General features: G+C 41.8%; 1 protein-coding gene across 2 annotated transcripts in view; it reads right to left on the reverse strand.

Annotated features, from left to right (window-relative positions):
- SEZ6L (seizure related 6 homolog like) overlaps nt 1-26,673 on the reverse strand; it is a 1,424,144-nt gene that overhangs the window by 883,175 nt on the left and 514,296 nt on the right. For both annotated transcript variants that reach the window (XM_078667320.1, XM_078667319.1), the window contains exon 3: nt 21,752-21,885. In XM_078667320.1, coding sequence (XP_078523446.1) covers nt 21,752-21,885 — 134 coding nt within the window. The remainder of the gene's footprint in view (nt 1-21,751; nt 21,886-26,673) is intronic.

Genomic DNA, 26,673 nt, shown 5'->3' on the forward strand with positions numbered 1-26,673 from the left:
CAAACACACACAGAAATTTTGAGATCCTTACAAACAGACATGCTAATTAAAACAAAATTAGAAACACGTGATAACACACGCAATCTTGTGATTCGAGTCATCCCAGGGAGATGCGGATTCACATACCTGACCTCTAATGAGGGAGAAAAGGTACCAATTGCATTCAAATCACACTTGTACACTAAGGCTGAAATGAAATTTAGCCCTACGGAAAAAATTCTAACTGCAACACAGACAGCTATAGCAAAAGAACGAGCCCTGGCACAAGGTAAACGAATAATAATCGTGACACCGATACCAGCCCTAGAGGCGGTAACAAAGGCAAGCATTCCAAATGCTAAAGCGCTCCATCCGAGATGGATACAATGGGCTAATTCTCTTGCTGCAACGGACGTGGCATACGAATTTGATCCTAACTTAAAAACACAAGAATTTCTCCAATATGAATTTGAATGTCCTCCGCCGACCGAAATTCTGCCTCTAGATCATTACGGCTGTATAATATATACAGACGGATCAGCACAACCCGCAGTCGGGGGTAAACAAGCTTATAGTGCTGCGTGCGCGATTGTTAAAGGTTGCTGGCACGAAGGGAAATTTAAACCAACCGTCACTAAAACGCAATCTCTAGGAGATTGCACAGCTCAGCGAGCTGAACTACTGGCATTTAAGATGGCGCTTGAAAATACCGATCGAGAATTCCCCACGCTGATAGTGTGCGATTCGTATTATTGCGTTCAGTCTTATAATGAATACTTGCAGATCTGGCTTCAAAATGGTTTTAAGGATGCAAAAGGAGGCACAATCAAGCATAAAATGCTCTGGGAACAAGTAGTTCTTTTGCAAAAAGAACTACCAAAGACTCACGTGATACACACACTGAGTCATCAACGTGATGGCGTTCACGTTGCAGGGAATTCATTGGCTGATGAGGCCGCGAAGGCAGCTGTGCAAACGGCTTCCGTAGCTGCCATCACCCGGTCAAAAACAAAAATAGACAGCGAAATATTACAAGCTGTCAGCGCTTCAGAAAAGGATTCAATAGAAACACTCCCGAAAGGCTTTCCAGTAAAATACTCATACATAACTGATGCAAACAATGTTCCTTTTGCTCGAATCCCTGGAGTGGGGGATAGGGCAATTCCAAACATGGAACATAGGTTAGGACTAATAATAGCGGCACACGAAGGGCTTGCTTCCATCCATGCTGGCGTCTCAGCCACAGTATCATTATTAAAACAGAGATACTGGTGGCCACGAATGAGAAGACAAACAAGGAACTATGTTCTAGAATGTGAAATATGTCAAAAAATGAAAGTATCAACGGTGAGACGTCCAGCTCAGACGCCCCTTCTAATCTCGGATAAACCATTAGCATGTGTTTATCTAGATCACTGCGGTCCCTTACAAAGGGACGGTAACTATAAATATATCTTGGTCGCAGTGGATTCATGCACGAGATTCATATGGATGTGGCCCCAGCGAACGGCTGACGCCAGAACTGTTATAAAAGATTTGCGAGTCTTTATCGGCACATACGCAATTGGCATGCTGCATTCGGACCACGGTCCTGCTTTTAGCTCTAGAGCTTATAAGGAGGCCATGGTCAGCATGGGCGTGGCATTGCGGTACTCTTGTCCATTTCACCCTGAGGGGAACGGAATTGTTGAAAGAAAAAACCGTGACATAAAGCAATCTATAACGGCAAAGGTATTAGGTTCGGGACCTGGGTGGGTCAAACATCTAATAAGTGTCCAACGTAGTCTAAATAACTTGCCAAGAAATTCTCTGAAGGGATTCAGTGCGTACAAATTATTATTTGGAACTAGGATGTTGATCTCTGACATTGATAGTCAGACTTCAGTGGTGAAAGAAAAAAGCTTTGATATCAAAGACCGTTTGGCTATTTTGCAGGACTTAAACAAAACAAGAAAAGACCTGAGCAACATAAATTTGAAACAGCCAACAACCACTGAAGAACCACCACCTGTCCCAGCAAGACCTGTCTGGATTCCAAAAGTTGGGGATCTAGTCAGGGAAAAGATCGCGGTAAAGAAGGAATTTGGGCCTTTTTACAGGAAAGCAGTTCCTGTCTTGTCTATCAACGGGACAAGATCTGTTGTACTACCGCCACTTGCTGGTAAAAAGGAGAACCGAGTTGTATCCATCGACCTGGTAAAACCACAATCATGTGGCCGATAACAAACAGTAGGCCAAGTGGACTCCCAATAAGTAGCCGAACACCAAGGTTTGCTACCAGTACAGAGGTCTTAACGAAGAGGCTCATCACATTCGAAACGCCTACAGAAGAACAACAAGGACTATGCAACAATGCAATAGAACTCAGACCTCTGAAAACCCAAATAAAAACTTTTGGCAGAGACACACCAATCTACAATGAAGTACCAAGCGAAAATGCAGGAAACAGTAATCCTGAAGCAATTGGAACAATTGACAGAACTGCATCCGGCTACTTCATAAACTTCGATGATTCCTCTGAAGGCTTCAGTGAATCAAAGACACAGAAATCATCTAATAAGTGTCCAACGTAGTCTAAATAACTTGCCAAGAAATTCTCTGAAGGGCTTCAGTGCGTACAAATTATTATTTGGAACTAGGATGTTGATCTCTGACATTGATAGTCAGACTTCAGTGGTGAAAGAAAAAAGCTTTGATATCAAAGACCGTTTGGCTATTTTGCAGGACTTAAACAAAACAAGAAAAGACCTGAGCAACATAAAGTTGAAACAACAGCCAACAACCACTGAAGAACCACCACCTGTCCCAGCAAGACCTGTCTGGATTCCAAAAGTCGGGGATCTAGTCAGGGAAAAGATCGCGGTAAAGAAGGAATTTGGGCCTTTTTACAGGAAAGCAGTTCCTGTCTTGTCTATCAACGGGACAAGATCTGTTGTACTACCGCCACTTGCTGGTAAAAAGGAGAACCGAGTTGTATCCATCGACCTGGTAGAACCACAATCATGTGGCCGATAACAAACAGTAGGCCAAGTGGACTCCCAATAAGTAGCCGAACACCAAGGTTTGCTACCAGTACAGAGGTCTTAACGAAGAGGCTCATCACATTCGAAACGCCTACAGAAGAACAACAAGGACTATGCAACAATGCAATAGAACTCAGACCTCTGAAAACCCAAATAAAAACTTTTGGCAGAGACACACCAATCTACAATGAAGTACCAAGCGAAAATGCAGGAAACAGTAATCCTGAAGCAATTTGAACAATTGACAGAACTGCATCCGGCTACTTCATAAACTTCGATGATTCCTCTGAAGGCTTCAGTGAATCAAAGACACAGAAATCATCAAAAACCTTTAAAGATAAAGCTAAAGAACTTTTGAAACAACTGAAAGAAACATATCTGATTTCTCCATGGATCGAATTTTGGGTGGGTTTTGGTGCATTTATCCTCATACTTTGGCTCATCATGGTACTTACTTTGGGACGCTTCATTGAGGGAAAATATGCTAAAATGGACACAGCAAGTCAGAAAATCAACTTGATCCTCAAACCACACACATCGTCACACGTCGAGAAAAGAGAACTTTCTTCAGTCAACTTCACAGCCAATCCGATACCGGGTGGGGTAGCCTGGGACAACACTGACTATGAAATTTATGGTCCGGTCGAAAATCCTGAAATATCCACACCAAATTAAGATCTCATTGAGTGACTTTGCAAAACCAAGCTCATTTGCTGATGATTGGGACTTCGAAAGCATTAATAATATGATGTCTGACTTAGTAATGTCTGCTAAATTTACCAAACATGATTATTTGCAGGGTTCTACAAATTATGATAGTATGTACTGTTATAACCACTATGGTAACCATTTTCTACATAGATCTGCACAACCTAGAAATGTTTTAAATTATAATCAATGGGAACATTGTGCAACCCCTCCAAAAGGAAGCTCAAGAACCTTCTATGACAAATATTCATACTTTTCAGGTTTTAACATAAGTAATGCTGAAGCATTTTATTTCAAATTGTCAAACAAGACAGGAACTAAGACCATGATAACAAACACAAAATTGATATATTCGGACTCATTTTTTGAACAAATGAATACTTTTGGTTTTGATTATTGGGACAAAAATGTGGAATTGAAAAGTGTTTGGGGTACAAAAGAATGGCAAGTACAGGGTATAGAATCTTTGTTTAGAGCGTGCATGATCCCAGAACAAATGATATTTTTAAACGACACTGTTCAACAAACTACCTGTCTTGGCCTAGCCAAAATCAAAGACTTAAATAAACCGTCTATTCCAAAACCAACAATGTACAGCAATAGCACTATAGATGAAGAGATGGACGTAAATTATGTATTAAACCAAAACAGAACACATCCAGATTGGAAACAGTGGTTGATCTGGCCCACAGATACTAATAACTGTCAAGACAGATTCCTGAACAGAACACAGGGGTTCAAAATGACCAGGCCAGACCCTAGATATCCCCAAAGACATCACCCAGGGATAATAACCACCTACAGTGTGGGCAAATTATGCCTTCAGTGGCTACAAACTTCCACACTGACAGAGATTAAGCAACACCTAACTTTACTTACTGATGGTGCTGACTTGCGTGATTTCATTTTGGGACCACGCAAACAGCGTCAGAAACGTTTCATAGCAGCCTCTGTATATGCAGCATACAATGAGGCCTGGAAGGTTACTCAAATTGAAACAGCAGAGAGAATACGGGAAATTGACCGTATTAATTTGGAAAAATCACTTTTTGTAGTGGACAATGGGTTAATGACCCTGTCCTCCAGAATTTTTTCTTTGGACAGCATTGTGTCTTCAGCAATCGACATATTATCGCAAGACTTACTGTTATTACAACACGGTCAGTCTCAATTGCGTTCTATTGTACAGCTTGGCTGGACGTTACAAAATCTGCGTTCAGGATATGTGCCTTGGCGTTTAATCAACACAACGTCACTATTCCAAATCTTTAACCTCACTGATAGACAAATCAGTATGGCACAAAAGGGTGCTGATTATACAATCTTGAGCATTGAAAAACTCGAAAGATTACAAGTGACAATGTCAGAACGACCTGTCAGTGAATGGATAATACATGGGATAATAAATATTCCAATCTCAACCTTCAGGTTTCAATACTGCCAAAAATATATACAGGCTGGCATGTACGAGAAATTGGGAAAGGGGTACATTAAAACAACATGGAACCTGCCCTATTCACATGCATGTGTCAGTAATAAAGGACAGAAAGTGTTTCTTAGTGGCAATAATTGTGCGATGTCACTAAGCGGCACGCTTCTGTGTAACGGAATTAGTTTGCATGGAGCCTGTGAAGGGAATTCATACAACCTTTCATGTCACCAGCAAGGCGCACCTGCAACAGAGATAGAACCATTCTTTCAAAGACTCTATAATGGGAGTTACATTCTAATTGTAGATCGCAGATGTTGTAGTCTTATGCCCGGGACTCCTTATCTCGTAACTACGACTGCGAAGGTCAAGTGCTGTGGACGCTTATTGTTCCCCAGCTCCTTTCCAGACAGGGAGGCAAGGGCATGGCCCAACTTGAAAATTACTTCTATTCGAATAGATACTTTAAGCAGAATGAAAACAGTGCTTCTTCAGACGCCTACAAGGCTCACGTCATCAAAAGAAACGTATGATCTACAAGTCGCAAGGACGACTGCAGAGATACATTCATTGTTATCGACTAATTCCCCCTTACATTTCGCAGAAATCCTGAATGAAATCTTAAATATTTCTGATACCAATGGGGTCTCAAAGGTATTTAAGACAGTATTTTCGATGGCATTAACACCATTCAAAGCCATACTGGGTATTTTTCCAGATTTCGTCCATTCGATTTTTGGCGGACTTCCCCTGATCTTGGGACTAATTGCAGGAATACTATTCTTGGTCCTTATTTTTCGTTATGGCAACCCATGTCACAGACCAAACTCTTGCGACAAGGGAAGAAACAATCCTAGCCATTGGATACCGGGACCGGATATCAAAAATCCTGGGACTCTCCCGGCTTAGAGACCTGAACATGACTTGGTTTCTATCATTTCGACCAATGTGGCAAAGATGTGTTTTACCTGTATTAAGGTGTCTGCTATGCGGAGAAGAATGCGTGTTAGACACCTGTCTAACGCTACAATCGGATGCGCCAATGGATGCAGAAACATTGTTGAGCCCGATCAAGGTTCACGCTTTGTGCTGCCCTCAACGGCTACCAATCCTGATGACGGCATTCGTGGAAGCTTCACCACTACGATTAAGGGGTAGTGAAGTTCAAGATGAAAGCAGCATCGAACAGGTACGACCTTCTGTCAGCAATGCGAATCAGAATGTCAATGGAGAAAATCATGCGCACGAATGCATGGTTACACCTTTTTCCGAGTTAGTGGAACTTTCCCAGGAAGCTGTTGACAGCTTTTTCGAAAGCCTAAATGATATGATGTTCTCACCAGAGCAGAAATAGAGACTTTTGAGCAAGCTCGCACACGGCGTTCCCTGAATTCGGCCTTCAACTTTAAAAATAAAGTCACATGAACAATTTTACCTCCAGTTCACGGACAGCAATTTTTCAGCAGCCCCAAAATATTTTTGCATACTTTTCGGGACACTATCTTCTGCTTAAAGTAAGAACTATTCTTAGAGAACTAAGGTTTCTAAATTTTAGATAGCTTATAGACATTAGCTGCCCGCTGGTATGTTCATAAATATTTTATTGTGTGATGGAATGGTCTCGAACTTTTTTTCTGTATTAAGAGCCATTTCATGTGTAAATTCTCATATACCAAATAGCAATAATGTATACAAATGCGTGATTACTTTGGCATTATTCTACAGCTTGAGTGCATACAATACATATGATTGCAATTCTTCCGTATATTTGAAAAATTTCAAAATGCATTTATATATTTTGGGGTGGTAAGGTATACACTATACTCTATAGTATGTTTTTACTATGCATAGATTAGTAAATATGTCCATAGTTAGCGTGGAGTGGGTGTGATGTATTCCTATAGGTTCTGAATCGGTCCCCCTATTCCTGACCCTATTCTGGTTAAACAAACCAACAAGTTAACTAGCAGTCAGCCCATGAGGCAGAAAACCCCCATGATGCAGATACCGTTATCTGACGCAGTCACACTACGGCACAGGAACGTGTTATCTGATTAGGTCATAACGCTTGCGATCTAATTAGACAAGCGATATTCCTCCAGCCCCTGATAAGGCATACGGAGTTCTCATAACAAATCAAACCTATGACAACCTGGGCAAAACCCTGCGGCCATTGTTTTGATTTCACCGAGAACTTCAGCAAAAGAATGTGCTAACGAGCAAGTCGTATGACATCCTTATTGACGTATCTATGTCCATCCTTACGTCAATCTCGGCACCTTAAAGGTATAAATATTACCGATATTGCCCTATGCAAACACATGCGGTGGTGACGAGACGGAGCAGCCATACTTGCCGAAGCCCAGAGCAGACCCCGCTGGCACAGCCCCGCCTTCCTGACGCGCTGAGAACGAGACGCGCTGCTTTCTCCTGCCGAGAGATCCAGCACCGGCGCTTCCGGGTAGCCCTCGCAGGCAGCCTGGAATATCGAGACCAGAGAGAGAGATACCATCCCTCATTCATCCTTAATTCCAGGTACAGAACTGAACAACCCCTCGCAGAGAATTCTTTAGTTATTCACTTGGCGAAAACAAACTTAACTTAAACTGTAACTTTCTATTCCCGCCCACGTATTAGGCTTAGGTCAGGTACACGGGGTAGGCGTATTTAGAAACACCAGTTGAGTACGTTTAGTCAAATGTATATGTGTATATAATATATTTTATTCATTTTAAAACATCTTATGGCTTAGAAACCATATCAATGTTTTTACAGTATTATTTTATACTTCTGCTTTTAATGTATGCACTTTACGTAACTATAAGTATTGCAATAATATCGATCCATTTCTCTTGTATGAGAAAGGAGACTGATCAATAAATAACACCTTTTTATTGAACACGCCCGTCTCTTCCTTTTCTCTACATTCTGATGAGACTAAGAATGCACGTACTGACTGAGTAAAATAAATTGCCTTTTGTTCACACGACTCTCGAGATACACTCTTGGTTAGGGGAGAGCAAAGTTGTCATGTTCTATGGTTGTCAGAAACTAAATCCCTTCTTGTCTAATCAGGGAAGTTAATTCCTTCCTGAACATTCGAGAAAGTTTCTAGTGAACTCTGAGCTAGCTGGCAAACCCAAAACTTTAAGTCTAATATCGTCAGTAGTAGACCTAGTTAATGTCTGGTCTAGGCCTTTACTATTGAAGGTATTATTCCAATGCGCAGAGCCTATTGGGATAATAGGAACTACACTACAATCTAAATCAGACTTCCAAGGCAAAAAAGACGGGAATAGTAGAACTAGGTAAACTTAGTTTTTTATCTGCTGTACGCTGATCCCTTGTGAGGACAATGAAAGATGTTTACTGTTTTACCAATCACCATTGCTTTGGTTTTTTAATTATACTTCAAGTGATATGCTGCATTGCTTGCAAGCAGTACACCCCATAATTTTTTGGGATGCACTGCTTGCATTTTCTTGTAATTTTATGATTGTCTGGTCAATGAGATTCTGTGCATAAAAGGGGACCTAGATTTTAATATCAGCCATGTTTAGGACAAAGTCTCAGTTCTACAAAGATGTTCAGTCATATAGGTGCCTTGAGATCCCTTGATCAAACGTCCCTTGTCTTCTGATTCTTCTTGACCGGTCCTCAGCATGGGACACCAACAAAAATGAAAACCTAATTGCTGTTCTTCAATATAGGATGAGATCTTCGGGCCCTGTCTTCAATGGGTTTGCCTCTTTCTGACAGAACTGCACCCAAAGAATCAAAGTTACCCAATCCCTTGCAACAAGTACCCTGGTCACCATTGGAGTACTCTAACGCTCTGCACTTTCGCCCACTCTTTTTAACCTTTAATGGAACCATTCTCCAATATTCTGATGACACTCAAATGCATTTGAAGATTGCCTCTCCAGATGACATAAAAACTCTAAATGATGCACTCCTAAAAATTCAACAATGGTTACATCTTAACCATCTATTGTTAAACACCCTCAAAAGTGAATTCCCTCTGATTGACTCGCACAACCAATCTGCACCTACCCTGGATTGGATCAAACATCTTACTGCTCTTAACCGCACTCCGGAGGTTATTGACTCGACTAAATCTTTAGGTATAACCTTGGACAAATACCTAAATATGAAAGATCACATCAGTGCAACTATTAGGGGAGCCAATTTTCAGCTCAACACCCTTAGGAAAATCAAACCTTTCTTCCACCTGAGGACATCCAGTCAGCGGTAAAATCCCTAGTTATCTCACGCTTGAGATATGGTTTGGTGACCTTTGCTGGACTACCTAAAACTAGTTTGGCTCCGCTTAGAGCCATCCTGAACGCTTCAGCCAGACTCATCAATGACTCCAGAACACATGACCACATCAAGACTAACTCAACTAAACTGGCTGACCATTGAAGCAAGGATTAGACTCAAGATATCTTGCCTGATGCACAAAGCTATTCATCACAAAACCCCCGCTTACCTGGCAAATAAATGTTGAGCTATCGGGCTTGAGTCGGAACTGAAGAAGCTCTAACACCCTATTATTGAAACCTCCCAAGTTCAATAAGAAAATAACTTACAGTTGTGCTGTCTCTGGTCTTGCTCCAAGAATATGAGATGCCCTTGCCTGAACCAACCCATCTACTGCCTCATTCGAAAGACATGTCAAATGGCTACTCCTGAATGACCTTCAACAGCATTAACCCATGATTTTATTGCTATCTACTTCTGTCTCCGTTCTGGATACATTTTTTAACGTGCTGTTTCATAGGTTTTTTCTCTGCTGAACCCTTACAAGGTCCACTAGATTGGCTGACTCCCCCTGCACCCCTTTGACCTTGTGTGTCCCCCCTTGACCTTTTGCTTAAGTTATCTCTTTCGATCCATTTTGTTGTTGTAGTCATACTTACGCCACTTTGTACAGAGCTTGATACCCTGTTGGGTCTTGTTCGCACTCTATAAAACTTGTCAAATAAATAAATAAAATATATGTCGCGTATTGCTTAAGGTGGGTTGGGTCAAGTATGCAACCCCGCTTAAGAACCTTTGCGCATGATATTTATTTTCTTTTTAATTCTGACTTGCATATCCTCATGGAAAAGTCTAAGGGCCTAATTATGAGTCTGGCGGTCCAGGGACCACCAGACTAGTGGGGGCCCAATGGTGGCAGTCTTCTAACTGCCCTATTACGGCCAGAGATCCCTGGCTGTGGTGTGGCGGTTTTGAGGCCACAATATGCTTTGCAGGATGCTGCGGCCCCGTCAAGCATACTACAAGTTTCCTCATCGCCACACTTTTCATAGCAGTGCAAATGCATTGAAAAGTGGTGAGGGAACAAAGGGGGCTCTACAGGGCACCTTTTGTGCCTCTTTAGCATGGGATGGCTGCAGGGGGGAACATGTTGTGCCTCCCATGTGAATGCACCCCAGTATCTGCAAAGCATGGACTGCAGCAGTCCATGCCATGTAGCTACTGATTTTGATGTTTCCATTGCAGTGCCTATTTCACAGGCACTGCAGTGGGAACTCCAAAGAACCCCTCAGCAGACAGGAGAAAACTCTTAATATGGTAGGTGGCTCAACCACGGGTTAGGCAGAACAGGAGTAGGGTGGACCCTCTCCCAGACTGCCAAACTCGTAATGAGTCCCTAAGCATTATTATCAGGGAGGAATTCATTTCCATGCGAGACAATGTTCATCACAGACAGCTTTGCCTGACTGGTCAAAATGTGTGCTGTAGTTGAGAAACAACCCTTCTCCAAATTATAAAGAAGCCATTGCATTCAGGGCCAATGCAATGTATGTAGTATAAGACACCATTTAAACACAGCCTTTTGTCACTGTATGTGACAAATAGATACATACATTGTTAGTCCCTACGGGAGGACCATATTTGCAGGGCTTGTATAAATGAGGTAAGGCAAGAGGTTTACAGTGTTCTTAGTGGGACCATAGGTTTGTGTGAATAGGGGTTTTAATAATGCTCAATTTGTTACATTAAAATAAAAAATATTTGTCTAACAAACTAACCAGAGGGTGAGTTGAACTAAGCGATTTTGTATGATTCTTGAGACACAAAATAAGTAGAATGCACTAATTTCATGCAACAAAACTAGAAGGCACTAATTTCCCACAAAAAATACAACAATTCTTAGAATTAGTGAATCAGCATAACTTGTTTGGGAAAATATTTTGGAAGAAGCATTCAGATGCCATTCTTAGATTGTATTGTACTATAGTTGCCTTTAAAGCACTTAGTACCCCATAACGAAAAGTAGAAGTGTTTGATGCTGGGCAGTATGCTTCTGAGGCACCCAAGGTTAGTGGTTACTTCATTGGTTATTGGTTACTTAATTAGTCTTTTACTCTTAAGGAACCTATTTCATGCATTTAATCGAGCTTCTTCATGGTAGATTAAAAGGAGTTAATATTTAGTATGTCGGGTTGTATGTGAGTTTGAGCTGATAGCTGGTGGTATTAATATTTGAGCTACAGAAGATTAGGTATTGGTAGGTGGCATGGTTATGATTTTCAAAGGAGAGTGTTAGAAATGGGTATCCTGATTGGCTGAGGTATGCACCCAGGCCAGGCAGGAACGATCTCTCTAGTTAGTGTAAGCTAGATGCACTCTAAAAGATAACCTGTCGGATGCTTCCGTCTCTGGAGGCAAAGTGCTAGTTCTGAGGCAATGCAGTGATTTTACTCCCACATATGGGTCAATGGACAAGTTCTGCTACACGCAGACAGAAGATGCGCCGAAATCTGGGTTGCAAGTATCTGGGCCAGTTCCAGTGAGCCATGCACAGGAGCAGGGGTAGAGACTTTGATATCCCTGAGTCTCAAGCAACAGGAGGCAAGCCAACAAACCCTTGGAGATCACTTTGAGTGAAGCTAGGGTCCAGAGAGCAGCAGGGCAAAAAAAGGAAAGGCAGGCCTTCCTGATTAGCAGTCCAGTTGAGTCTATTAACCAGCAGAGCAGTTCTCTTGGCAAAGTCCAGTAGTGGCTGATTTTAGGGGGTCAGAGACCCAAAGGTGCCTTTGATGTGGGGGTGACTTCAAAGCAACTGTCTAAAGTGCACAAGCATCCCTTTCAACCCAGTTCTGTCTGTCACGCCATCCATGGGGGTAATCAGTCAGGACACTTCCTATTCAAGTGAAGTGCTAGCCCCCTCCCCTTCCACCCTGCCCAGACAAGGCCATCAGAATGCAGAATTATGTAGATGGGTAATCAGACACACCTATCCTTCCTGTGTTGTGACTGTCTAGAGGGAATTCACAAAGTGTAACTGTCACCCACCCCAGACATGTATTAAAGACAGGCTGTCAGGCACACAGAACAGTAAGCACAGAGAAATGTCCCTTTTCTAAAAGTGGCATTTCTAAAACAGTAAAGTTAACTCCAACTTTACCCGTGAGGAGGATTTACCATTACAATTCCATAGATACGAAACATAAAAATCTACTTCTATCTGAACAGGAATTATAGCTTAAAAGTGTACTAAGGAATTCCCAATGCTACCCTATGAGCAGGGTAGGCCTCACAGTAGTGAGAAATGAATTTGAGGGTGTTTCAATACCAGGGCGCGTAAAGATTAAACACACATGTCCTACCTTTTACTTACATGACACCCAGCCCTTAGGGTTACTTAGGGATTACCTGTATGTAATAAAAGGGGAGTTTGAGGCTTAGCAAGTAGTTCTAAATGCCAAGTCGATGTGGCAGTAAACTGCACGCACAGGCACTCCAATAGCAGGCCTGAGACAGGTGTGAAAGGTTACTTTGGTGGATTGTGCTGCAGTCCCACTAGCAGCATTTGAATTACAAGCCCTTGGTATGTGTTATACCACTTTACAAGGGACCTGCTAGTAGATTAGATATGCCAATCAGGTATACACCAAAGTCACCATGTTTAGGTGAGAACCACATGCACTTTAGTACTGGTTAGCAGTGGTAAAGTGCTCAGATTCCTAAGGCCAACAAAGCAAATCAGAAAACAGGAGGTAAAATGCAAAACGTCTAGGCAAAGCCCACCCTAAGGATTGCAGGTCTAACAGAGAGGTTGTGATATTTGAAAATAGATGTGGGCAATTTGGAGAAATATAATAACAGAGATTAAGGAAAACATGCATGTGAATTCGAGTAGGCGTTCACAGAGAGAGGAGCCATGCAGAAGATGAAAAGTAGGAGAGGTACACTCAAAGTAAAGAAGATGAGGTAACAATTGAAAGTTTAAAGTCAAGGTCAAATTTCATGCAGAGTTGGAAGCATACAGAGGAGGCTTTTTGATATAGCATGCAATCTGAGGATTGCAAACATGTAGAAAGAAATGACTTTTGATGTGAAATAGTGCTATATTAGGTATGTTTGATCAGCTGTTGAAATATACTATTTTGCATGGTAGAGTTGGCCATACAGATGGATTTTCAACAACCATGCATTAAGGCCAACCTTCATTTTTGCATAGAACACATAGGAGGAAGTTTAGCAGGGTTTGTGGAATGCACTGCAGATCAAAGCAGATGGAACACTGAGGCAAGAAAGACCAGGAGTCAGAATGGCAGAGAGGTCCTGTTTCAACACTGATAGAGTCGGTGGATAGAGGTAAAGCACAGTGGGGATGTAGCAGTGTGGGAGATGGCACAGCAAGCACAGGAGGTAGAATGAAGTGGCTCTAGAAGTAAAAACACATGGGAGGAAGTCTGTATGCTGTGGAGATATTCCTCTGTTTCTGAAACTGACTTCTTCCAAGAAACAAAAGTCATTTTACACCTAGACTCAAATTTAGTTTAGCTTAACTTTGCAGGTTGTGCAATGCTATGCTTTGTGCTAAGTGTAAAGTGGCTCAAACACAGCACTTATCAACTTTCTCATGCAAAAGCAACTTTTGCGCCAAATGTTGCCGATGCCACAATGCAAAAACACTTTAAGAGGACATTATGGGAAGGAGCCAGGTCAAACTGTTTTTAGGAATGCCGATCAAGTAAAACAGAGCACTATGACTTTGTGTAAACTCCTAATAGCAAATGAATCAAAGTGCAATCAATAAGCAAGCAGTATACTGTATCATATTACCAAGTAAAAGCATGTATTTTAAGCAAAATTGGCTATTTTACATGGCTTGTTATTATTATTATTATTTGCCATTGTGTAGGAATATGTACACAAGGCAGTGCTTAATTTGTGCAGATGTTTACTGATTCTCGACCCAGGAACTTATTTTGGAATACAACTCAATATATTACAAAAGTTTTAAAAAAAGCACCTCCAGGCCAACCCTACATCTTGGTGTCAGACTTGTTTAAGTGTAATAGTTAGTAGTTAATGCTGGCACTGCCATTTAGCAGCAGTGGCAGCAGCTGTGGGTGGTGCCAGCTGCAGTGGAACACCTTGGGCCCTGCAACTCAAATTTTAAACATAAAGCACTGACTCGAGGTGTACCGTGGATAACTGTTCCACTCAAAACACTGCTGTCTCTTCCTTGTGATACCAAAGGGTATGATGGACGGAGCGTTTGAGCAAATCAAACACTCACCCCCAGTCAACTGATCTGGGTTTAATCCATCATCATTCTTTAGCTCACTCCACCACCCCAGTTCAGACATGGCCATATGCAAATCAGTCTGACCCTGTGCCTCATGGGAAAAGTCCAGCCCGAGCTGCCAAGCCATGTCTTCCCTGGACTGGAAACAAGCATCCTGGGACCGTTTTTTAGCCGTCATCAGCCAGGCTAGCTTGAATCCAGTGGCAAAGTGAGCAAGGGACCCACGTCTGGGCATACCCTGCCAACTTAGGGCAAACAAAGCGATAACAAAGGGGATGATGGACGGAGCATTTGAGCAAATCAAATACTCACCCTCAGTCAACTGATCTGGCATCATAGGCACACAACTCTTTTTAAATTGAGTGCTGCACTATTTGTATGTCTCGCCTAGGCAGTGCATATGCTGTCTCCTTGAGGCATGCTGTATTCAGGATATGGGCTTTAAGCTCGGTCCATGTTCCGCCCATGTTTTTAACTTGCTCTTTTGACTTTCTTTAGGAAATACTTTTTTTCTTTGGTTAATGCCTTTAGTAGTTCCTCCTTTTCTACTGTTGTAACCTCCCATGAGGTCTGCCCCTGTTACATGTGACTTTAATCGCACGCTTTGTTTTCAGTTTATGAGGACTTTTTTCTTAAGGACTTCTACATCATAGCTGGAGTTGCAGGCCTCCTCCCTTCTGCTTGTTATCCTTTATTTCATAAGCCCGCCTCTCTTTCTTTTACATGTATTTACTTTTGTAGCATTTGCTGCAAGCCGCTCTTTAGCTTCACACGTTAAAAGCTAAAGCGTAGCGTGTCGTGAATCCTACAAAAGCAAATAAATAGACAAGAAATGCAGGCGGCCGCTGCCTTTCTTTTCTAATTATTTACTTTATGAGCATTCGTGGCACAGCACACTTTAGCTTTAAACATATGAAGATAAAACGCCGCATGGGGTAAATCATACTAAAGCAAAAAATAGGCTTGATCCTCTTCCCCGTAATTCTATATGCATAATAGGTCTCGAGGAAAGGGTGGAGTACTACAGGCTGTTGCTAGGTGTCCATGTGGAGTTGTAAAGGGACCTCTATTAGCCATATACGGTACTGCACACTTAATGCAATTATAAAGAGAAACATTGCAGCTGAGCATACATTTTCATTTTTTTTGGGAAGTGAGATTTTTGTAGCTTGCGTTTTAAAAATGCAACATTGTTGTAAATAAAGAACAATAGTGCATTTCTAGAATGCAAGCAAACACAAATCTCACTTCCAATAAAAAGAAATGGAAAAGTAGGCTCAGCTGCAATGTTTCTCTTTAAAATTGCATTACGGGTGCAGTACCTTATGTGGTTAATAGGGGTCCCTTTACAACTCCACAGGGACACCTAGCAACATCATGTTTACTGCACCCTCTCCTTGCTTCATGAAATTTCTATTATTACTTCTGCTACTGCTGGGATATTTTTTCACAATAAACCAAATCCAACAAACACTAGCATTTGCAACACCAATACCTCAAAGTTTCACTATTGTGAGACCTATTGCATTGCAAATGCTTGTTTTATTCAAGCAATGTGGTGCTGTAATTTTTCATGCAGAGGTTTTCCGCATGAATGATAGTAAATCTAGGTCCTAGAGTGCATGCCAGTATGTCAGTTGAACCAAGTATGTTGTAGAAGGAAATAAAAGTTGTTTAGAGTAATTGTGCAATGAATTGTTTTGCACTAGACTTTACCCTTTGAAAGTGGCCTTCCAACTCTGGACAGGGAACCCTATTTTTTAAGCACGTCTCAGGAGCGAGAACCCAGGTTCCTACATGTAAAGGGTGTTGGAGTAAGCAGACTTACGTTCTTGGAAAATGCTGTTGGAGTAGAAATGGAAAAAAAATCTGATCACAATGACACAGGCAGGTGCTTTATCATGTCTGTTATCAAGTCAGGGCAGACCATTAAGGTTGCACACAGTGTTAGTCAATCATGCTAAGCAAGCTCTAGAGTTTGCCCTTGGACGGTACACGTTCCAGACCATTATTCATTGCACACATGCTGCTTCAGTATTTGCATAGCAGCAACCCTTATAGAGTGCTGTTTTTAGTCTTTGCCTGTATGCATTATGAATGATTTTGACACAGGGAAGACATTTAGGAATTTTAATTTGGGAGAGTCTAATCACTTTAAAAAGAATTATGACCGAAAAAGAATGTGTTTAACAAGCCCCAAGAGAAGGGTAATGCAGATACTGAGTTCATAGAAAGTCTGCTGAGTGCTTCGTTTCTGATGCATTTCTAATTTGACATAAATAAACTGTAGACTGCAGTTCCTGCATCCTTTACAAATAGAAAGGTCCACTAGGATGTTAACTTTGTTTAAGGAGTCAGAGGCTGCAAATTCACTTTCATTTTATTGGCAATGTATACATTTGTATGGTGCTAAATTGATCTAAAAAAACTGCTTGTGCGAATAACAGTTTTACTCTAAGTTTTTGTACTTGGTTTATGGTATACTGTACAGATTGAGGCATAACAAGGCACATGGACCTACAAGTGCACTTCTTTTGCATACATTTTCATAATGTTACCCTTTTTTTTACCACTGTCAAATGAGCATTCATAGTGAGCACAATTGCAAAAATGGATGCAAAAATATATAGCACTGATTTTGTCCTTGGTGCTCTTTGAAGAAAGAAGTCTTTAGTAATATGGATGGTTCTTGTGGAACAGCATTACCCTACCTCCTTTAAACAACTCTATTTGCATGGTCTGCACTCAACAAGTATTACTAATAGCTAACTAACTAACTAACTCTGTGATCACCTCTATAGTGTACAAAGCTTGTGGTGAGATTCAGAGTTTGTTGACTGCACTCCACCTGTCAGGGTGGCACATAACATCACGCCCGCCACCTTGATAGACAGTGGCAGAAGTCTACTCAAGCGTCAACTTCCCATGTTAGAAAATCATGCTGGGCCGTCAAATCTTGCTCGCATTTTCTGGAGCCTCGCAGGATAAAAATTCTTCAATGTGACGATTGGTGTAATTTAGCCGGTACTCCACATCAAAGAGTAACATGAGTGACCAAAATTACACCAAGTTCATGTGGCTGAATTTTTCTTCTAATTAAAAAGCACATTTCATCTCCCTTTTTTAAGAGAAAGTCAATGAAAACATCAGGTGAGGTTACAGAGAAAATTATCCTGGAATTTTCTAATTAGTTAAAAAAAAATAACTTATACATTGCACGTAGGCAGTAAGCCTGGGCAGAGTTCGCAGACTTTCGTCCCACCAAACGCCACAAAGTGCACAAAAACCTCTGCCGTTAGATAAATGCTGTTCACTGTAATTTTCAGTGGCAGGTGCTTGTCAGCACTGTCAATCATCGCAAACTGCAACATGCACAGTTCAAGCGGGAACTGCTTCCTTTCTGCCACTCGAGTAGATTTTTACTCGAGCATCAGCTTTCTCAACGCGAATGGACAATTTCTCAATGCGAGAGGTAGCGAGGATACGCGACCACTAGCAATGAGAAATCTGGCCGCCCCGGCTGAGAAATCTCACTCAGAGGTTAATTGTCCACGCTTGCACTCGCCATCTTGATGTTGGCAATCACAAACTAGGAAAAATCTCGCCGGGAGGTGACTTTTCAGCGCTCATGCTTGCGAACTTCACGTTGACAAACGTGAGCAAGGAAAGAAACACTGCAAGCTCCACTTAACTCCGCGAGCAGAGCAGAGTTCACTGCCCAGACTTAGTAGGCAGTACAGACTTACAGAAAGAAACAATCTGCACTGTGCATTGGGGCAACCATGCTGATCTTTATATCTTAAAGGGTATACCATCACAGATGATTGACAATTCATTTTGAGGGACCTTAAATGATACAGTAGATCCAATAATGAGAAAATGGTTGAGATGTTTGGCCACCAAGGTGCAATTTATCGGTTTCCTGGAGAGGTGAGTGGTTGTTCACACCTCTCCAGACAGCAAAAGCATTGGGAAAGAATTGCATTGTTTTGCATATAACCCGAAACTACTTTCATAAAGAAGGAGGTCACCATCGGCTAACGTCACAAGCCCAGAGAAATCTGTTAAGAGGCGCTCCCTTGATCAATAGTGTTAAAGTCTATTAGAAGATAGAGTAAGTGAGCATGAATATGACCCCTTCAAAACAAACTGCATTAAATAAAATGTAAAACAAAGTGGCCTCAGTTCAATATAACTCTAATTCCACATTGTGTTTGACTTATTTAAAATCAAACAAAATTGTGATTGTTAACATGTTTGCCCGAAATATAAATTGACCATGTGATATTTGTGGGATGGTGCTTAGGATCAGGGCAACATATTTTAAAGAATGATCACACCCTCAACAATCTTAGAGGGTCACAGACAGCTAAACTGTGAATGGGAATGAAGAATTATGTGTTTTTTAATGATGGCGACTAGTAGTGGAAAATAGCTCTTGACCATATCAAATTTTTATGGACCTTCTCAATAAAAAACATGCATCATTTGTCCAGCTCCTTTTAAAACATCCTGACGCCTGCCTTCTAGTGCCTGTTTAAAAGGGGATGGAGGTTGGGATCCCACCAAGTTGGATCTAAAATTCCAACCTTCCACTTAACCTGGGCTATGTACAATGCAAGAGAAAATGTGGTATAAAGAAGGGATACATTGAACCAGTGGTACTCTGCCACAATTTTATCCCTACTTTATATTGTGAATTTGACTAAATCGAGCATTCATAACATAGTTTAATTCCGAACAATATACCTATGCACAGTTCTATCTAATTTAAAATACTTCAAAGTCTTTACATAAAACACCAGAACCACAAAAGAAAATGAATGATCACATATCTCAAAGGAAATACAAGCAATATATTACAAGCTCTTGCTAAATGCAGGATTACATTGAGTCCATATGTTCCTTGTTCCGTGTAATAAAGACATAATAGGTGTTTATAAGATCATTTTAGTCCACAAAGCTAGTCAAAATAGAAACAAGTCCTCTGCTGTATGCACTGTATGCACCTCATATTATGTTACTCCTTCTGAAAGACTAACTCAATCCAAAAAGCAATTTATGTTGTTGAATTTCTCAAAATTTTAAGTCAATGTGTTTCGGCTATAGTGGTGTTTGACCTCCTCAGTACAAAACAAAGACAATAAAACAATACCTATGAGGCAAAACATAACAAAGTTCAAGAAAGCAGATTTTGGCAGTTTTCTAAAATTGGTTTATTGGTGGACAAAAAAGATGATTCTGCTTAGTTTGCTTTTCAGAGAACAATTTTGCCAACCCCTATTCCTGACAATAACAGCTATGATCAGTAGGTATTAGATGGGTGATGGTGAGGCTGGCAACTCTGAGCTGGCAGTAGACATTTGTCTCTCTTCCAGGATTTCATAGTCTACTGATTGACACAGACACATTCTGCCGCACTTGACTGGCAGGATGTGGTATCCCTCGGTCCCTGAAAATGATGTGGGGCCACCATGGCTTCATGACTCAAAGAGATAAGAATAATTCTTTGGATGCCGTGCATCCCCATTAGCATGGGAGGGAACTACACAAAATCCTTACTGCATAAATTCCTTACATTTCAGGGTGCTCTGAAACAGTTGTGGTCAGCTACGACTTTGACATTTCATTAGGCAGTCCTGTAATGTCACTTGGTGGGACTCTATATGAGTATACCACTAGCACTGCTGCCATGCGGATCCCTTGTCCCTACCCTACTATGGCCCAACTGGTTTCCAAACAGGAACAGTTTCCTAGATCTTTTCAGGGTGAGAGTGTGGAATGTTCTTGAGCACAGCAGGTGCATCTGCTAAACTTTGGCCCTACAACCCCTACTCGCGATCAAATCTTCTTTTGTTTCATTGTTCCAACTCCACGTGCTTCATATCCAGACCTGCCAACTTATAAAAATATTTTACCTTGTGAGGTGGGCATGGGGCCTTCGGAGATGCAGAGGTTGTTGTTGATGTTCTGGAGTGTTTTTAAACCCCTAATGGACACTGGTTATTCAGAGTCTCCAAAGACGAGCTAGAAATCAGCTCTGTGCAGTGGTGTCCAGCTCCTCTTCCCTATCACCCTTTGATATCGGCTAGTCACCGGATGACTCTGTGAAAGGAGCTTATACTCTGTGACGAATGGTGGCCCCATGTGAGGTGGCAGGCCTCTACAGATGCCCATTTTATTGCTCAGCATGTTTGCTAGCTCACTGCTGTCTACGTTCACTTCCTTTTGCGTTTTTCAGTTGTTGCATGAGTTTAAGATTTGTATAGACATTTTATTTTTTCACTTTTTAAAATGTACAGCTCTTATGTAAATTCATCTTTTGAATCCTACGCTATGTACTTTCTTTAAAAAAAGCAGAAAGCAATTACTCAATAGTGTCTTTTCCCTCCTAGGTCTTACAGTTTCAAAATACAGAAGCGCTCTGGCTATTGAGCACTTATATCAAAAATCAGTAGACAAAGAAATAACCCAAGGCGGATGCTGTTTACTGTTATTGCAGATGCCAGGACAAATTCATGTCTGACTTGATGTGTTTTGGCATTTTTGTCTCGAGAGTGCAAGGCTAGCAGTAAGTGCAGTATCTAATGAATGCGACATTGAGAGATATCACCCTTTCACAAAAGTACTCCAGTAGTCCATATAACAATGGCAACGCAAGGGAGGAAAATATTGTTATTCATTCATAAAATGGTGTATGTTTGTGTGAGCTCGACTTTTGCGCTTAATGAGATCAACCCACATCATGCAGAGCCAGAAAATAACAGAATATGTTGGAGAACAGTGACACCAATTTGAGATCCAGAGTTGCATCTATAAGGCTGTAGTCATTTGTACTTCATACAATCCAGCACCTTTAGGGCACTTTGGACGTTGTTGCCTTTTTTGTCATTGGAACATTCAGTAAACAGTAACTCTGTGTTCATTCCTCAGATGTTTCTTTTACTTTGACATTAGTAAATGCCTAGTGAAAGCCCAATATGTCTACGATGCCTATTGATGTTATGTTATTTATCAGCTGTACAGGTTTGTCTGTAAATCACAAACTTGAACTCTTACCTGCAGCTCTACTCCATACCCAGTGTAAACAGTTACGTTGTATGTGCATTCCAGGTAGCTGTGCAGCGGTAGAGGCGGATAGTCGGTGGAGTCTATGTATCCTTCCGGATCGTAGAAGATCACACTGCACAGAACTAAAGATAAACAATCATTAACCAAAGTACTTGCAACTTGCTTGCAAAAAAAAGACAACATAAACATAGAAATCGTTTGCAAAACCAATGTAGCCTTAGAGCCTGCCGTAGCGGGCTCTACGGTCCATTAAAGGTTTCCTCCAGCGTTAAAGGCCTGCGCTAAAGGTGGCCTTTAACAAGGGACAGGCCTTTAATGGCAGGTAGAGGCCGCTACTGAGGGCTCTAGAATGTTCTAATTTGTCAAACAAAGGCCTCATGGAGCCGATGGGGGTTGAAATCCCCTAGGGCTCTGTGAGGCCTTTGTTAAACATTGGAATGTTGATGCTCCGGGATTCTGCCACCCATTATAAGTCTGGAACACTCCATTGTTTCAGTGGAGTGCTAAACATTTCAATGCTCTTATATAGTATAGAAACCACAATATAATGCTTTACATATAAAATACTAGGAAAATGTTGTTAAATTGTAGGTAACTGAATATAAAATGGAATAAGTAAAAGTCTTAAAATAAGCTACAAGAAGTGTAAAGGGTTGATAAATAGGTTGTCCTGGCAGAATCAGCCCTTGTACAGTCCAGATTTTCTTCCTTCTATTTCAAAACAAGCTCTTGGGAACTGAAAACCTAAAGCAGCCCAGCCAATTATGACGGACCAGCACTCGGGGTGGAGGAGGGCGTGCAAGTCAGAAGTACTGCTGCTTTTGTTACTGGGGGCTGATAGTTCAGCACTGCTTCAAAACTGGCCCGACTGCTGCAAAATCCGCCTCCACCCTTCCAGCCTCCCGGGAAATGCCCGATGCCGGCTACGGCCAGTCCAGACCTGGCGCCAAGACTTACTGGGGGGCTGCATACCGGGGCATATGCTGCTGCAAGAGCTCCGCTGCATTTCCTGGACCTGCGGACCTCACCTGGGCATTTCTGTCGCTGCTCTCTCCCCCCGCCGGTTTCCATCTCCGTTGCACGGCCGCAGGAGGAGACTACAGGCCCCAGCACTCTCTGCGCCTGACGCTCATCACGGCCACATGCGCGCCCGGAGGTGCTTAAAAACGGGGTTGTGCTACAGGGGAGCGGGGGCTGCATACCGGGGCATATGCTGCTGCAAGAGCTCCGCTGCATTTCCTGGACCTGCGGACCTCACCTGGGCATTTCTGTCGCTGCTCTCTCCCACCGCTGGTGTCCATCTCAGTTGCACGGCCGCAGGGGGAGACTACAGGCCCCAGCACTACCTGCGCCTGACGCTCATCACGGCCACATCCGCGCCCGGAGGCGCTTAAAAACAGGGCTGTGCTCCCGCGTCGCGGGACCCGCACGCGCGAAGTCCGGGCAAAGGGCGGGCCGTCTGGGGCCTTTCGGGGCCAGAGGAGGCCGGGCTGGGCCACCCCCCTTACGTTTGGAAGGAAGATGGATAATACAGGTATTTGACAACTTAAGGTACTGTAGTCAACTGATTTGGGCATTTCTTACATATTATCACCCTGAGAACTAGGCTTAAACTGACATTTATTTGTCGAGTATTAAGTGTGGTGCAAGTGTTTGGGACTAGCTGGCACATTCTTAATAGGCATGGCGAGACGACGTGCAAAACCCCTATTGGAAAAGACACGTTCTACAATAGACACTTATTTGACCAAAGCAGTAAATATTCTGTCGGAAGAAATTAGTCGTACGGAAAAACGCTTATCACTGGGTTCTAGTACAATGTTTTGTGACCAAGCCAGTTTACGAGAAGAGCCTACATCTGGCAGCTTAAGATGGATTTCTCCTCAATTGGGTAACACTCCCCCCTAATAGATACCATACCCTCTGTATTAATAGATGAGTCAGATGTATTACCATTAACTGACATAGAAAATTAGCGACTTTCAGATACACCATGTCTATCCAACCAGACCCCTTCACCAGTCCCTACTAAACAAACAAAGGGATGTAAAAGGAAAGCGTCAGGCATAGGAAATACAAGGGTTAAAAGGGACAAAAAAGTTATCACACGGGGGGATACAGTATCAATGAGAAGCAAGCCAGTCCCGGGGGTAGCAGGGGACAGCTTTAATTTAGAGGCACTCATGGTGAAAATAACAGAATTAATTAGGCCACTGCATGAGAGAATAGATAATCTAGCTAGGGAAGTGCATAAAATAGGCGGGTACCTTGAAAAAGTTAGCCAGAAAGTTTATACAGGTAATCCAATGAAATCAGTCTTTACATCAATGGATGATGACCTGTCTAATAGGGATACCAACAGTAGTAGGCCCGCTCCGACTAACGGTATGGCAACTGATTGTGGTATACGTGAAACACCGACTGAGCCCACAAATCATAGAACAGATTTAATGGGAAGTATTATGCCACCGTCAGCTAGGGTGCCAAATGACAAACCGAAAATAAAGAAAGAATCCCTAGCAAAGACAAGAGGGCCGACAGTTGAATCTCCTAATGCAAGATCAGGGGACCGTTTAATAGCTAGTGTAAACAAAATTTCCGCAGTTATCAACTTGCCGTCTGAATGTGGGGCATATGTGGCTATCCTCACAAATGTACCCAAATTAAGGGGAGATCAGAGAGAAACCCATGACATATCAAAAAATAAAACATTATATTGGCTGTCTCAAAATTGTGGTTTCCCTACAGTAGAGGCCGATCAGATAATTTTAACCCAAAGGGTGGGATGGATCAGCCCCCTAGCTAAAAAATTTGAGGGAGATTGCATTATTATTAATTTCAAGTCCCCCAGATGGGCGCAAAATACTTTACAAAATGCCCCACTTACCTCTTGTAGGGACTATAACACAACCCTTCTACCTTTGGGTTACTTCTATAGACAATTAATTGAGAGAAATACTGCTTTTGGTTCATATTCACACTACCCTAATTTAGACAAAAGCTCATTGCTAGTGGGTGCTCCACCATGTTTCCCTATATCACTTTACAATAGATATAATGTTTTAAGCTCAATGGAAGATAATGATTGACTCCCGGGTTGTGAGGTTTTAACAACGGGAAACAAACCGCACAGGAATGGGAAATAGACTAGCCCACTTGTTAGTGGTATAACTAGTGAACACATTTTTCAACAAAATCATGGCCAGATTGACGAGGAAAGTGATCCACATCTTACCTGTCCCGGGGGAGAATCACCTACTGGATTAGTACCCCTTGAGGAACGAATGAACCCAGTTGTCAACAGGAATCATAATATACAGAGTTTACCAATAAATGCTACAGGAGATGTAGGCTACAGTTTTGTTACCTGGAACATAGCAGGCCTGGGGAAGAAGCTAGACACCCCCTTTTGGAGGGATTTTATTTCGGCAGGTACTGATATTATCTGCTTACAAGAAACTTGGAGCAAAGAACCAGTCTTTGTGGAGGGTTATACCTCGCACTGGCTAAGTGCAACTACCTCGACAGCAGGAAGAGCTAAGGGCGGTCTCCTGCTACTTGTCTCAAATAAATTAGTTGGGTGTAAAATTAAAAGCTGCACGTCAATTGACACCTATAGCCAGGTAATGAGGCTTGAGTTTAATAGGGGCAAGGATCTTATTGTAATTTACTACTATATTAATATTTTTAATAGTGGGCGGGGGCCCCATTACAGGCCTTAGGAAAAGAAATTGATAGGGTTCTGGCTTTAACTAACAAACTAGCAATTATTATATGGGCTGGTGACTTTAATATTCAAGCTTGTCCGCTGGCCAATACATGTGGGTTTTTGAGGACAAATTATTCCGAAGATGATAATATACATTCACATTTTCCTCACTGTGAGTATGGTTTGCTGTTAAATACGATGATGGTAAAATATGATCTAGAATTACTTAACTGCACTATGACAATAGGCAACATTAAATGTCCAACTTTTACTGGTCGGAATGCGGATAGTAATATAGACCATATTCTAGTCTCAAGTAACAGTTTTTATGCAAACTTGTGGATCTCTGAACAGGTGGTCAGTGACCATAATAGTATTTCCATCTCATTGTTAAACTGGGGAGACAAAGTATCTAATATCGATGAATGCATTTCAGATATAACCCCAGTAAGGCCAAATGGCATGAGAATTAAATGGGATGGAGTGGATCCCGCAAAGATCCAAAGGGAGGTGGTTACTAAATGTTGGAAAGAAATAGACCACTGTCTCAGTGAAGACATATACCCACATACATTGCCTAACGTGTTTACAGAGATTAATAAGATAATTAAAAGTATTTTAACTAGAAATACTAAAGGTCCCAAACAAGTTAAAGTAGGATGGTTTGATCAAAAGTGTACACAGGCATTACGAAATTTGAAATTAGCCTTAAGTTCTAAACCCCGTAATCACTTACATATCCATGATTTACGCCTCATATACAGGGAAGCTATAGAGGCTCGGAAAAGGGAGCTTCAAACCAAGGCATGGGATAATTTAGCATTGGCAGCTGAGACCAAGAATAGCAAAATGTTCTAGGAAACAGTAAATAGTACTTCCTTAAAAAGTGATTGTACACCAGAACTGACTTCATATGTAAATTGTACAGCGCGGATTGAGCATTTTTCGAATATTTTTAACCCGAATAGGGAGGTTTTATCTCTAAACCTGAATGATAGTTTTACGTGGCCTACATTACCCCTACTTATTAGCGTAGATGAAGTACAGGATGGAATAGCTGAAAGTAAAGGGGGTAAGGCACCAGGACCTGATGGGGTACCCATTGATTTATATAAAGATGAAATGGATTTATGGGCCCCAATTTTAACAAGGGTTTTTAAGGCCGCTGCAACAGGAGACTTCCCCCTGTCGTGGGGACAGT

The sequence above is a fragment of the Lissotriton helveticus genome, chromosome 11 (assembly GCF_964261635.1).
Source record: "Lissotriton helveticus chromosome 11, aLisHel1.1, whole genome shotgun sequence".
Classification (NCBI taxonomy): domain Eukaryota; kingdom Metazoa; phylum Chordata; class Amphibia; order Caudata; family Salamandridae; genus Lissotriton; species Lissotriton helveticus.